The sequence below is a fragment of the Eucyclogobius newberryi genome, unplaced genomic scaffold (genome assembly GCF_026437365.1).
Source record: "Eucyclogobius newberryi isolate DKJ021-1_F unplaced genomic scaffold, fEucNew1.0.hap1 SCAF_607, whole genome shotgun sequence".
In the NCBI taxonomy this organism is placed as follows: domain Eukaryota; kingdom Metazoa; phylum Chordata; class Actinopteri; order Gobiiformes; family Gobiidae; genus Eucyclogobius; species Eucyclogobius newberryi.
In genome coordinates this window covers 15,001-27,500 of record NW_027316287.1, presented here as the reverse complement: position 1 = coordinate 27,500, position 12,500 = coordinate 15,001, and the positions used below count along the sequence as shown (strand labels likewise).

The 12,500-nt window shown below is 42.0% G+C and overlaps 1 protein-coding gene across 1 annotated transcript in view; it reads right to left on the bottom strand.

Annotated features, from left to right (window-relative positions):
* LOC140348182 (opioid growth factor receptor-like protein 1) overlaps positions 1-12,500 on the bottom strand; it is a gene marked incomplete at its 3' end in the record, with an annotated part of 19,735 nt that overhangs the window by 581 nt on the left and 6,654 nt on the right. Inside the window, exons 2-6 of the mRNA XM_072434266.1 lie at positions 11,406-11,489; positions 10,319-10,397; positions 6,073-6,151; positions 5,375-5,441; positions 1,392-1,537 (exon numbers count right to left, since the gene is read on the bottom strand). Coding sequence (XP_072290367.1) covers positions 1,392-1,537; positions 5,375-5,441; positions 6,073-6,151; positions 10,319-10,397; positions 11,406-11,489 — 455 coding nt within the window. The remainder of the gene's footprint in view (positions 1-1,391; positions 1,538-5,374; positions 5,442-6,072; positions 6,152-10,318; positions 10,398-11,405; positions 11,490-12,500) is intronic.

Below are 12,500 nucleotides of genomic sequence, written 5' to 3'. Positions count from 1 at the left end.
CAGGACTAAACCAGGACTAAACTAGGACTAAACTAGGACTAAACTAGGACTAAACTAGGACTAAACTAGGGCTAAACCAGGACTAAACCAGGACTAAACCAGGACTAAGCTGGACTCATGTAACCATGGCAACAGCAGTGTAAACTCTTCTTCTGCACATCATTAGTCGAATTGTCCGTCACATGTGGAGCCGCCATTTTGTGTCCGGTACGTTTGTTTAATTGAGTTTTCGGCTCAGAAAGTCGTTAGTGGTGCGTTACTACGGAAACACGATGGGATTTTCAGATTTAATGAGCAATAAACAAAAAACCAACTGTGTAACAAAGAAGATCAGGAGTCACTTTGTGGAGCTTTTGTTCTGGGACTTAAGGGTTAAAGGCTTTAGAGCCCTTTAAACCTGATCCTTCAGTGGAACATTTAGACTGGAAAAATCTCATTCAAAACTAGAAAGAAATCTGATTAAAATCTAGAAAAATCTGATTGAAAACTGCAATTCAAATCAAAGCTAGAAATTGAAAATCTGATTCACTGATTTAAATGAAAGAAAGTTCTGTTAAATCTAGAAAAATAGTCAAATCAGTTCTAAGGGTGAAAAAAGATAAAATAAAATATATTCTAAAAAATCTGATTAGCAAAATTGGATTTTAAAAAATCCAATCCTGAAGTCTGGTTTAAAAGAAAAATAAATTATTTCTGATAAAATCTAGAAAAGGTTTGGGGGGAGAAGAAGAAGAAGTCGAGAAAAGTCTAGAAAAATAACCCAGTAATGATCAGGACTTTAGACCTTTCATTGTTTAAGTGAAGAAGGCGACGCATGAGGATTTAACCTTTAATCACAGCCCTGTTCCATTGTGCCCACAGACACAGGCAGAACATGCAGACACAGGCAGAACACGCAGACACAGGCAGAACATGCAGACACAGGCAGAACATGCAGACACAGGCAGAACACGCAGACACAGGCAGAACATGCAGACACAGGCAGAACATGCAGACACAGGCAGAACACGCAGACACAGGCAGAACATGCAGACACAGGCAGAACACGCAGACACAGGCAGAACACGCAGACACAAGCAGAACATGCAGACACAGGCAGAACATGCAGACACAGGCAGAACATGCAGACACAGGCAGAACACACAGACACAGGCAGAACATGCAGACACAGGCAGAACATGCAGACACAGGCAGAACATGCAGACACAGGCAGAACACACAGACACAGGCAGAACACGCAGACACAGGCAGAACATGCAGACACAGGCAGAACACGCAGACACAGACAGAACACACAGACACAGGCAGAACATGCAGACACAGGCAGAACACGCAGACACAGGCAGAACACGCAGACATAGGCAGAATATGCAGAAGAGAGCGGGACTCACTCGTTCAGGTGATGAAAGCGATGTTCCCAGTTCGCAGCTCGAGCCACTTTTCCGTTTCGATCAAGAAGTTTGACTCCATAAAAGTCGAGCATGAGCGAATACACCGCCACAAAGCGGCGCTTGGCTTCACGCGTGCTTTGGAATTCCTCCAAGAAACAAACGAGTTTGAATTATTTTATCATCCACAAACTAAAAGAAGATAATATGGCAAAAGATATATATTTTTAATACGAGACAAAAACATGAGAATGTCCCTCGTCCTCTGGGATGCAGCTAAAGCACTTTGAAGAGGACAAAGTATAGCCACAGCCACGGCAAAAAAGAAACATAGGGAGGAAAAGAAAAAAGATCTGCAGGAAAAACTCAAATTGCTGGAGGTAAATCAGGCTCAGATGCTACAAGAAACCATCTTACACACAATGAGACACACACAACTAAACAAAGATGGAAGAATAAGTCTGGACGCTGAGAAGGATTTGATTCTGTTTGTAAGTGAAATGTGTTGTTGTTGTTGTTGTTGTTGTTGCTGTGGTGGTTGTGTTGTTGTGGTGGTTGTTGTTGTGATGTTGTTGTTGTTGTGGTGGTTGTTGTTGTGATGTTGTGGTTGTTGTGATGTTGTTGTGGTTGTTTTTGTGGTTGTTGTTATGGTGGTGGTTGTTGTTGTTATGGTGGTTGTTGTGATGTTGTTGTGGTTGTTTTTGTGGTTGTTGTTATGGTGGTGGTTGTTGTTGTTATGGTGGTTGTTGTGATGTTGTTGTGGTGGTTGTTGTGATGTTGTGGTTGTTGTGGTGGTTGTTGTTGTTGTTGTGGTGGTTGTTGTTGTTGTGGTGGTGGTTGTTGTTGTTGTTATGGTGGTAGTGGTTGTTGTGGTGGTTATGGTGGTGGTGGTTATGGTGGTGGTGGTTGTTGTTGTTGTGGTGGTGGTTGTTATGGTGGTGGTAGTTGTTGTGGTGGTGGTTGTTGTGGTTGTTTTTTGTGGTTGTTGTTATGGTGGTTGTTGTTGTGGTGGTTGTTGTTGTGATGTAGTGGTTGTTGTTGTTGTTGATGTGGTTGTTGTTGTGATGATGATGATGTTGTTGTGGTGGTTGTTGTGGTGGTGGTTGTTGTGGTGGTTGTTGTTGTTGTGGTGGTTGTTGTTGTGGTGGTTGTTGTTATGGTGGTGGTGGTTGTTGTTGTTGTGGTTGTTGTGGTTGTTATGGTGGTGGTGGTTGTTGTGGTTGTTGTTGTTGTTGTGGTGGTGGTTGTTGTTATGGTGGTGGTGGTGGTTGTTGTTGTGGTGGTTGTTATGGTGGTGGTTGTGGTTGTTGTTATGGTGGTAGTGGATGTTGTTGTTATGGTGGTGTTTGTTGTTGTGGTGGTTGTTGTTATGGTGGTGGTTGTTGTTGTGTTTGTTGTTGTTATGGTGGTGGTTGTTGTTGTGGTTGTTGTTGATGTGGTTGTTGTTGTTGTGGTGGTGGTTGTTTTGTGGTGTTTGTTGTTGTGGTGGTTGTTGTGGTGGTTGTTGTTATGGTGGTGGTTGTTGTTGTGGTTGTTGTTGTTATGGTGGTTGTTGTGATGTTGTTGTGGTGGTTGTTGTGATGTTGTGGTTGTTGTGGTGGTTGTTGTTGTTGTGGTGGTGGTTGTTGTTGTTGTGGTGGTGGTTGTTGTTGTTGTGGTGGTGGTTGTTGTTGTTGTTGTTGTGGTGGTTGTTGTTGTTGTTATGGTGGTAGTGGTTGTTGTGGTGGTTATGGTGGTGGTGGTTATGGTGGTGGTGGTTGTTGTTGTGGTGGTGGTTGTTATGGCGGTGGTAGTTGTTGTGGTGGTGGTTGTTGTGGTTGTTTTTGTGGTTGTTGTTATGGTGGTTGTTCTTGTGGTGGTTGTTGTTGTGATGTTGTGGTTGTTGTTGTTGTTGTTGTTGATGATGTGGTTGTTGTTGTGATGATGATGTTGTTGTGGTGGTGGTTGTTGTTGTGGTGGTTGTTGTTGTTGTTGTGGTGGTTGTTGTTATGGTGGTGGTAGTGGTTGTTGTTGTTGAGGTTATGGTGGCGGTGGTTGTTGTGGTTGTTGTTGTTGTGGTTGTTATGGTGGTGGTGGTGGTGGTTGTTGTGGTTGTTGTTGTTGTGGTGGTGGTTGTTGTTATGGTGGTGGTTGTTGTTGTTGTGGTGGTTGTTATGGTGGTGGTGGTGGTGGTTGTTGTGGTTGTTGTTGTTGTGGTGGTGGTTGTTGTTATGGTGGTGTTTGTTGTTGTGGTGGTGGTGGTGGTGGTTGTTGTGGTGGTTGTTGTTATGGTGGTGGTTGTTGTTGTGTTGTTGTTGTGGCTGTTGTTGTTATGGTGGTGGTTGTTGTTGTGTTGTTGTTATAGTGGTGGTGGTACTTGTTGTTGTTGTTGTGGTGGTTGTTGTTGTGGTGTTGTGGTTGTTGTTGATGTGGTGGTTGTTGTGATGTTGTTGTGGTTGTTGTTATGGTGGTGGTTGTTGTTGTTATGGTGGTTGTTGTGATGATGTCGTTGTGGTGGTTGTTGTGATGTTGTGCATGTTGTTGTGGTGGTGGTTGTTGTTGTTGTTGTGGTTGTTTTTGTGGTTGTTGTTGTTATGGTGGTGGTGGTTGTTGTTGTGGTTGTTGTTGTTATGGTGGTTGTTGTGATGATGTTGTTATGGTGGTTGTTGTGATGATGTCGTTGTGGTGGTTGTTGTGATGTTGTGCATGTTGTTGTGGTGGTTGTTGTTGTTGTTGTTGTTGTGGTTGTTTTTGTGGTTGTTGTTGTTATGGTGGTGGTTGTTGTTGTGGTTGTTGTTGTTATGGTGGTTGTTGTGATGATGTTGTTGTGGTGGTTGTTGTTGTTGTGGTGGTTGTTGTTGTGGTGGTTGTTGTTGTTGTGGTGGTCGTTGTTGTGGTGGTTGTTGTTGTTGTGGTGGTTGTTGTTGTTGTGGTGGTGGTTGTTGTTGTTATGGTGGTAGTGGTTGTTGTGGTGGTTATGGTGGTGGTGGTTATGGTGGTGGTGGTTGTTGTTGTTGTGGTGGTGGTTGTTATGGTGGTGGTAGTTGTTGTGGTGGTGGTTGTTGTGGTTGTTTTTGTGGTTGTTGTTATGGTGGTTGTTGTTGTGGTGGTTGTTGTGATGTTGTGGTTGTTGTTGTTGTTGATGATGATGTGGTTGTTGTTGTGATGATGTTGTTGTGGTGGTTGTTGTGGTGGTTGTTGTGGTGGTTGTTATGGTGGTGGTGGTTGTTGTTGTTGAGGTTATGGTGGCGGTTGTTGTTGTGGTTGTTGTGGTTGTTATGGTGGTGGTGGTGGTGGTGGTGGTTGTTGTGGTTGTTGTTGTTGTGGTGGTTGTTGTTATGGTGGTGGTGGTTGTTGTTGTTGTTGTTGTTGTTGTTGTGGTGGTTGTTATGGTGGTGGTGGTTGTTGTTATGGTGGTAGTGGTTGTTGTTGTTATGGTGGTGTTTGTTGTTGTGGTGGTTGTTGTTATGGTGGTGGTTGTTGTTGTGTTTGTTGTTGTTATGGTGGTGGTGGTTGTTGTTGTGGTTGTTGTTGATGTGGTTGTGGTGGTGGTTGTTTTGTGGTGGTGGTTGTTTTGTGGTGTTTGTTGTTATGGTGGTGTTTGTTGTTGTGGTGGTGGTGGTTGTTGTGGTGGTTGTTGTTGTTGTGTTGTTGTTGTGTTGTTATGGTGGTGGTTGTTGTTGTGGTGGTTGTTGTTGTTGTTGTGTTGTTGTTGTGGCTGTTGTTGTTATGGTGGTGGTGGTTGTTGTTGTATTGTTGTTGTTGTTGTTGTTATGGTGGTGGTGGTTGTTGTTGTTGTGGTGGTTGTTGTTGTTGTGGTGGTTGTTGTTGTGGTGGTTGTTGTTGTTGTGGTGGTTGTTGTTGTGGGGGTTGTTGTTATGGTGGTGGTTGTTGTTGTTATGGTGGTGGTTGTTGTTGTTGTTGTTATGGTGGTTGTTGTGGTAGTTGTTGTTATGGTGGTGGTTGTTGTTGTTGTGTTGTTGTTGTTGTTGTTGTGGTTGTCTTACTTTAATCTCTTCCTGAGTGAGTTCGTGTGCGTAAAAGTTGAGCCCTTGTTCTCTCAGAGGAAACAGCCTGAGGACAAAAGAACGTGAAGAAACAATATTCATAATTTGTTCTTTAAAACCACAATATTCACGCTTCATTTTCATCTAAAATAAACTCACTTCCTGTTGAAAAGTGCAGAAGTGAAACTGCCTCTTCATTTCACCACAAACAGTTTAAAAATGAAAACAACTAGTGCCAAACGAGAGTTTAGGCTAACGAGTGCTCACGCTAACGAGTGCTCACGCTAACGTGGGCACTAACGCTAACGAGCGCTCACGCTAACGTGGGCGCTCACGCTAACGAGTGCTCACGCTAACGTGGGCGCTCACGCTAACGAGTGCTCACGCTAACGTGGGCGCTCATGCTAACACACACAGACACACACAGACACACACACACACACACAACACACACACACACACAACACACACACAACACACACACAGACACACACACACAGACACACACAGACACACACACACACACACACACACAACACACACACAGACACACACACACAGACACACACAGACACACACACACACACACAACACACACACACACACACACAACACACACACAACACACACACAGACACACACACACAGACACACACAGACACACACACACAGACACAGACACACACACACACACACACCACTGGATGTAGTTGTGGTTGTGTTCCAGTTTGTCGTAGTCTCCTCTCCATTTAGTCAGAATCTCCTCGATGTAAATCCCTGAAAGAGAAAACATTCATTTAGAGCAGGTCAAAGGTCGTGAGCCGGAGCAGGTCAAAGGTCGTGAGCCGGAGCAGGTCAAAGGTCGACGTCACCACAAACATCTCAGAATCAACTATGAACCTTTTACTCTTGGTAAATTACCTTGATTAGTCGATTGTGTGTTTGTTGTTATTTACTTGTTTATTTCAGGTTGAATATCACTGAAAATGTCAATAATACTCAACCATCAAACCATTATTATATTTAACATTTCAACTTTCTCAACACATTTTTAACCAAATAAGGAAAGTAGAAAAAGCTTCAGTTGTAGTCATCTGGACTCAGTTTGAAAAAGTAGACGTTTCGACTCTCATCCAAGAGTCATTGTCAATAAAAGAATTTAGATCGAGAACTCCGATATTTATACTGTTCTGTGGTAAGACCCGCCCATTGGGAGGAGCCTTCCTGAAGTAGAAGGAGTTGTTTGTTTCAACAGAAACTCCCCCCTTGTATCTACCGAGCCTATTCAGAATTTGAATGGGCTATTAGAAACCTCTTTGTCTTTGTGAGATCCTGGCTCAACCACCCTGAGTACCTGATTAGCATCTAAATGTCCTGGTCCTGGTCCTCTACCTTTCCAGGGGTTCAGTAACCCATTATAAATAACAGGAAGATTAAACCTTAGCCCTCCATTTCTGTTTAAAGAAGGTCTTTCTTTTTTAACAAAAATAGCTTCCTTGACTCCTCTTTCAAACCATCTTTTCTCCCTGCTTAAAACCTTCACCTCACCGTCTTCAAACGAGTGATTAGAGGCTTCAAGATGGAGATGCACGGCGCTCTGAGGTCCTGAACTTGTATTTCTTCTGTGCTGATAGAGCCTCTTGTGTAGAGGCTGTTTCGTCTCACCTATGTACCGTTCTTTACAGCTTTCTTCACTGCATTGGATCGAATAAACTACATTGCTCTGTTTTTGAGTCGGCAACTTGTCCTTAGGGTGAACCAGTTTTTGTCTTAAAGTGTTTCCTGGTTTAAAATAAACAGGGACTTCGTGTTGTCTAAAAATTCTCTGCAGTTTTCCCGACAGGCCAGACACATAAGGGATAGAAACACCCTTCCTTCTCTGTTCAGTATTAATATCGGAGTTCTCGATCTAAATTCTTTTATTGACAATGACTCTTGGATGAGAGTCGAAACGTCTAATTTTTCAAACTGAGTCCAGATGACTACAACTGAAGCTTTTTCTACTATGGAACACGCCTGGACGAATGAGGGATTACACCGACATATTTCCAAGAATTTTGGGCCTAAAACCTTGGATTTAGTTCGGGAACTCGAATCTGTAGCCAGGAAACTAGCAGACAACAGGAATCACTTGAGGTTCAATCTTAGATGCAGACAGAACAACATGATCCCGAAGAGCCTGCAGATCAAATCACCGGTCAGAGGACACAGAGCAGAGAAGATTTGGAGAAGGAGCCTTATGCAGATGCTCAGTGAAAGGATTCAGGAAAACAACGTCAGAATTGATAAATTGAAAGACAGAACAGGAACTTTACAGGAGAAATTAACCAGCATACTCCCTGAAGAAGCTTTCAAAAGAGTGCTGGATTTTACACAGACAGCACAAGAAGCACAGCACAGGAAGAGCAAAGAACGCCAAATCAAGAATTTCAACATTCTTTTGAACAAAAAGAATGCAGGTGAGGTCGAGCTAGACATTAGGACTGAGACAGACAAATTAGCGACCAGCAAAAACAATTGGATTAAGAACCTATCAGATCGTGTTCTGACACAGGCAGAAAAGGAGGTGCTTTCTAAAGGTCTCAACTTTTCTGTCACCTCTAAACACATCCCTACAGAGAACTACATCACAGCCACTGAAACTGCAATTAGAAACAACAAAATGACTGAATCGGAGGCTGCAGACCTGAGGTTACGTGTCACAGCGACCCTGAAGAGTGCCAAACCACCGCCTTCAAATATCACAGCTGAAGAGAGTAAAGCACTTTCAGCACTGGAAAAAGATCATAGCATCAACATCCTCCCAGCAGACAGGGGGCGCTGCACTGTGATTCTCAACGCAGCTGATTACGAAGCCAAAGTCCACACCCTCCTCGAGGACATGACCACATACGAGCGCTTGAAAAGAGATCCGACCAGTGGCTACAAGAAGAAAGTGATAGACTGTTTACAAAGGCTGGAAAAAGAGGAAGTGATAGACCAGCCTCTGTATTACAGACTGTATCCTGGGGAAGCCATGCCTTGCATTTATGGCCTTCCAAAAATACACAAAAAGGAGGTTCCACTCAGACCCATAGTGTGCAGCACAGATTCCATCACCTACAATGTGGCCAAGCATTTAACAACTATATTGGCTCCGCTTGTGGGGAATTCGGAACATCATGTGGAAAACACGCACAACTTTGTGGATAAAGTGAAACATCTCCAACTGGAGCCAGATGACCTCATGGTTTCATATGATGTGGTGTCCCTGTTCACCTGCATCCCGACCTCTGACCTCTGATGCAGTAGCAGCAGTGAGGATCAGACTGCAGGAAGACACCACCCTACAGGAAAGGACCAAACTGACACCTGAACACATATGTAAACTGTTGGACATCTGTCTGAACACCACTTACTTTCAATTCCGGGGACAATTTTACAGACAGATTCATGGCTGTGCCATGGGCTCGCCCGTCTCTCCCATAGTGGCCAACCTGTACATGGAGCACTTTGAGAAGAAGGCACTGTCCTCATTCTCAGGCATAGCCCCAAAACTGTGGCTTCGCTATGTCGATGATACTTTTGTAACAATCAAGAAACAAGAGCTGGAAACCTTCTCTGATCACATCAATGCTGTGGACCCACATATCAGGTTTACAAGAGAAGACGCTAAGGAGAATCGCTTGGCCTTTCTTGATTGTTCCACGATCAGAGGAGAGGACGAGAAACTCCAAATAGAAGTACATAGGAAACCTACACACACGGACCAGTATCTGCTCTTTGGTTCCAACCACCCACTACAGCACAAGCTGGGGGTGATCAGAACCTTACAACACAGAGCTCAAGGTGTGCCCACCAGCTCAGAGGGCAAGAAGAAAGAGGAAAAACATGTCCGAAATGCCCTCTCAGCCTGTGGTTACCCCGCTTGGGCTCTCAACAGAGTGAAGAGAACCAAGAAGCAGGACAAAAGGGAAACTGAACAGAGAAGGAAGGGTGTTTCTATCCCTTATGTGTCTGGCCTGTCGGAAAAACTGCAGAGAATTTTTAGACAACACGAAGTCCCTGTTTATTTTAAACCAGGAAACACTTTAAGACAAAAACTGGTTCACCCAAAGGACAAGGTGACTACTCAAAAACAGAGCAATGTAGTTTATTCGATCCAATGCAGTGAAGAAAGCTGTAAAGAACGGTACATAGGTGAGACAAAACAGCCTCTACACAAGAGGCTTTATCAGCACAGAAGAAATACAAGTTCAGGACCTCAGAGCGCCGTGCATCTCCATCTTGAAGCCTCTAATCACTCGTTTGAAGACGGTGAGGTGAAGGTTTTAAGCAGGAGAAAAGATGGTTTGAAAGAGGAGTCAAGGAAGCTATTTTTGTTAAAAAAGAAAGACCTTCTTTAAACAGAAATGGAGGGCTTAGGTTTCATCTTCCTGTTATTTATAATGGGATTCTGAACCCCTGGAAAGGTAAAGGACATTCAGATGCTAATCAGGTACTCAGGGTGGTTGAGCCAGGGTCTCACAAAGACAAAGAGGTTTCTAATAGCCCATTAAGATTCTGAATAGGCTCGGTAGATACAAGGGGGGAGTTTCTGTTGAAACAAACAACTCCTTCTACTTCAGGAAGGCTCCTCCCAATGGGCGGGTCTTACCACAGAACAGTATTAATATCGGAGTTCTCGATCTAAATTCTGTTATTGACAATGACTCTTGGATGAGAGTCGAAACGTCTACTTTTCAAACTGAGTCCAGATGACTACAACTGAAGCTTTTTCTACTATGGAACACGCCTGGACGAATGAGGGATTACACCGACAAATAAGGCAAGAGTTTTTTCATTTGTTGTTTCACCGACTTTTCCTTGGCATTTTTTAAGAGGCGAAGACGGAATTTCAGTTTATCAAAATTATCATATTTCTACTTTTGTAAAACAAACACGACTTTATAAAGTCAAACTCACCGTCTGGAACCAGAGGGATTTTGTTCAGGTAAAAACGGAGGTTTCGATATTCGTTCGGCTGACGAGACTTTCTATAATTCTATAAAACAAACCCACACAGTATTCAACATAAAACATGAATATATATATATTTTATAGAGCTGGGTTGAAATAATCGATTTTCAGATTTTTAATCGATTTGCATATTAATGACCGATTATCGATTCGTACGTCCAAAGATCGATATATATTTATTTATTTATTTTTATTTTTTCCAATTAAAATTCTTTTCTGCATTTCCCTCAGTGAACTTCAATCTACCTTCAAGAAAGATAATTCAGGACTCCTGGATGATCTTCTTGACCCTTAACCTTTTCATCAGTCTTCCATCAGTAACTACCAAGACTCTGTTTAATATTGATATAATACTAGTTTGAATATGTTGCTTCTCTACACAGTCATGAAGTGAAGGAAACGGTTCAAATACATTTTTCATTTTTAATAACATTAACCCCCGGATCAAATCGGAAATCAGATCGAAATCGGATGGGATCAGAGTGAATCGGAAAAAAAACGATTTTGAAACGTAAAAATAGAAAACGAATCGATTCTCGAAATTTGAATCGAAACCCAGCTCTAATATAGTAACTGTGTCTGTATTAAACATAAAACATGAATATATATATTTTTAACGGGTAACTGTGTCTGTATTTGTACATAAAACATGAATATATATATATATTTTACCGGGTAACTGTGTCTGTATTTGTACATAAAACATGAATATATATATTTTACCGGGTAACTGTGTCTGTATTTGTACATAAAACATGAATATATATATTTTACCGGGTAACTGTGTCTGTATTTGTACATAAAACATGAATATATATATTTTACCGGGTAACTGTGTCTGTATTTGTACATAAAACATGAATATATATATATATTTTACCGGGTAACTGTGTCTGTATTTGTACATAAAACATGAATATATATATTTTACCGGGTAACTGTGTCTGTATTTGTACATAAAACATGAATATATATATTTTACCGGGTAACTGTGTCTGTATTTGTACATAAAACATGAATATATATATTTTACCGGGTAACTGTGTCTGTATTTGTACAGGTCGCGAGCGGCGTAGAAACTCCTCTTCATCTTTGGGACCGACTCTGGAGAATCGCACTGAAACAAACACGTTTTTAAATTTTATATTTCCTCGAGACGATCAAATGTTGTGATAAAATTTAGTCTAAAAGTTCAACACTTAAACTGAGACAAACTGGAATCTGAACAGCAAAACTAATCCAAAACTCGTATTTCGAAGGTGTTTTAGAGTCTGGACCAGTGTTGTCGCGATGCTAGCGCTTTGCTAGCTCAAAGTTAGCAATACCACTTCCTGTCTAATTCATGGTGTTTTTACTAAAATGACTAAATCCTTAAAGATCAGACAAAGTGAACGTCACTGATGTTAAAGACTTCACAATTGAAGAGGACACTTTAGTGTTTGTGGGCTGATGCTAAAGCTAACGCCAGTATTGAGGCATAATAAAGATTAAAATAAAACAAATAAACAAATCTGAAATAATCATTAAATAAAAAAAGTCTTGGTTGTTTCATGATATTTGACGTTTTATAAAGTTAGCATTAGCTGTAAGAAACGTTAGCTTAGCCACCTTATTTTGTGTAAATTCCGCCTGAATGTGGGCGGGAGCGAGTCGCCCTGCTGTGATGTCACTTCCTGTTATTTTCTACAGATGTTTTTGGACTTCTCTCCAAAAAATAAGTTTAGAGTGAAACAGGTTCAAACGCACAAGGAAAGTCGACGTTTGAAACTCATAAAAACGTGTCGTACACAAAGTGACCGCACAACACACACTCACACACACACAACACACACTCACACACAACACACACTCACACACAACACACACACAACACACACTCACACACAACACACACTCACACACACACTCACACACAACACACACTCACACACAACACACACTCACACACAACACACACTCATACACAACACACACACACAACACACACTCACACACACTCATACACAACACACACTCACACACAACACACACTCACACACAACACACAAACAACACACATTCACACACAACACACAACACACACACACTCACACACAACACACATTCACACACACTCACACACAACACA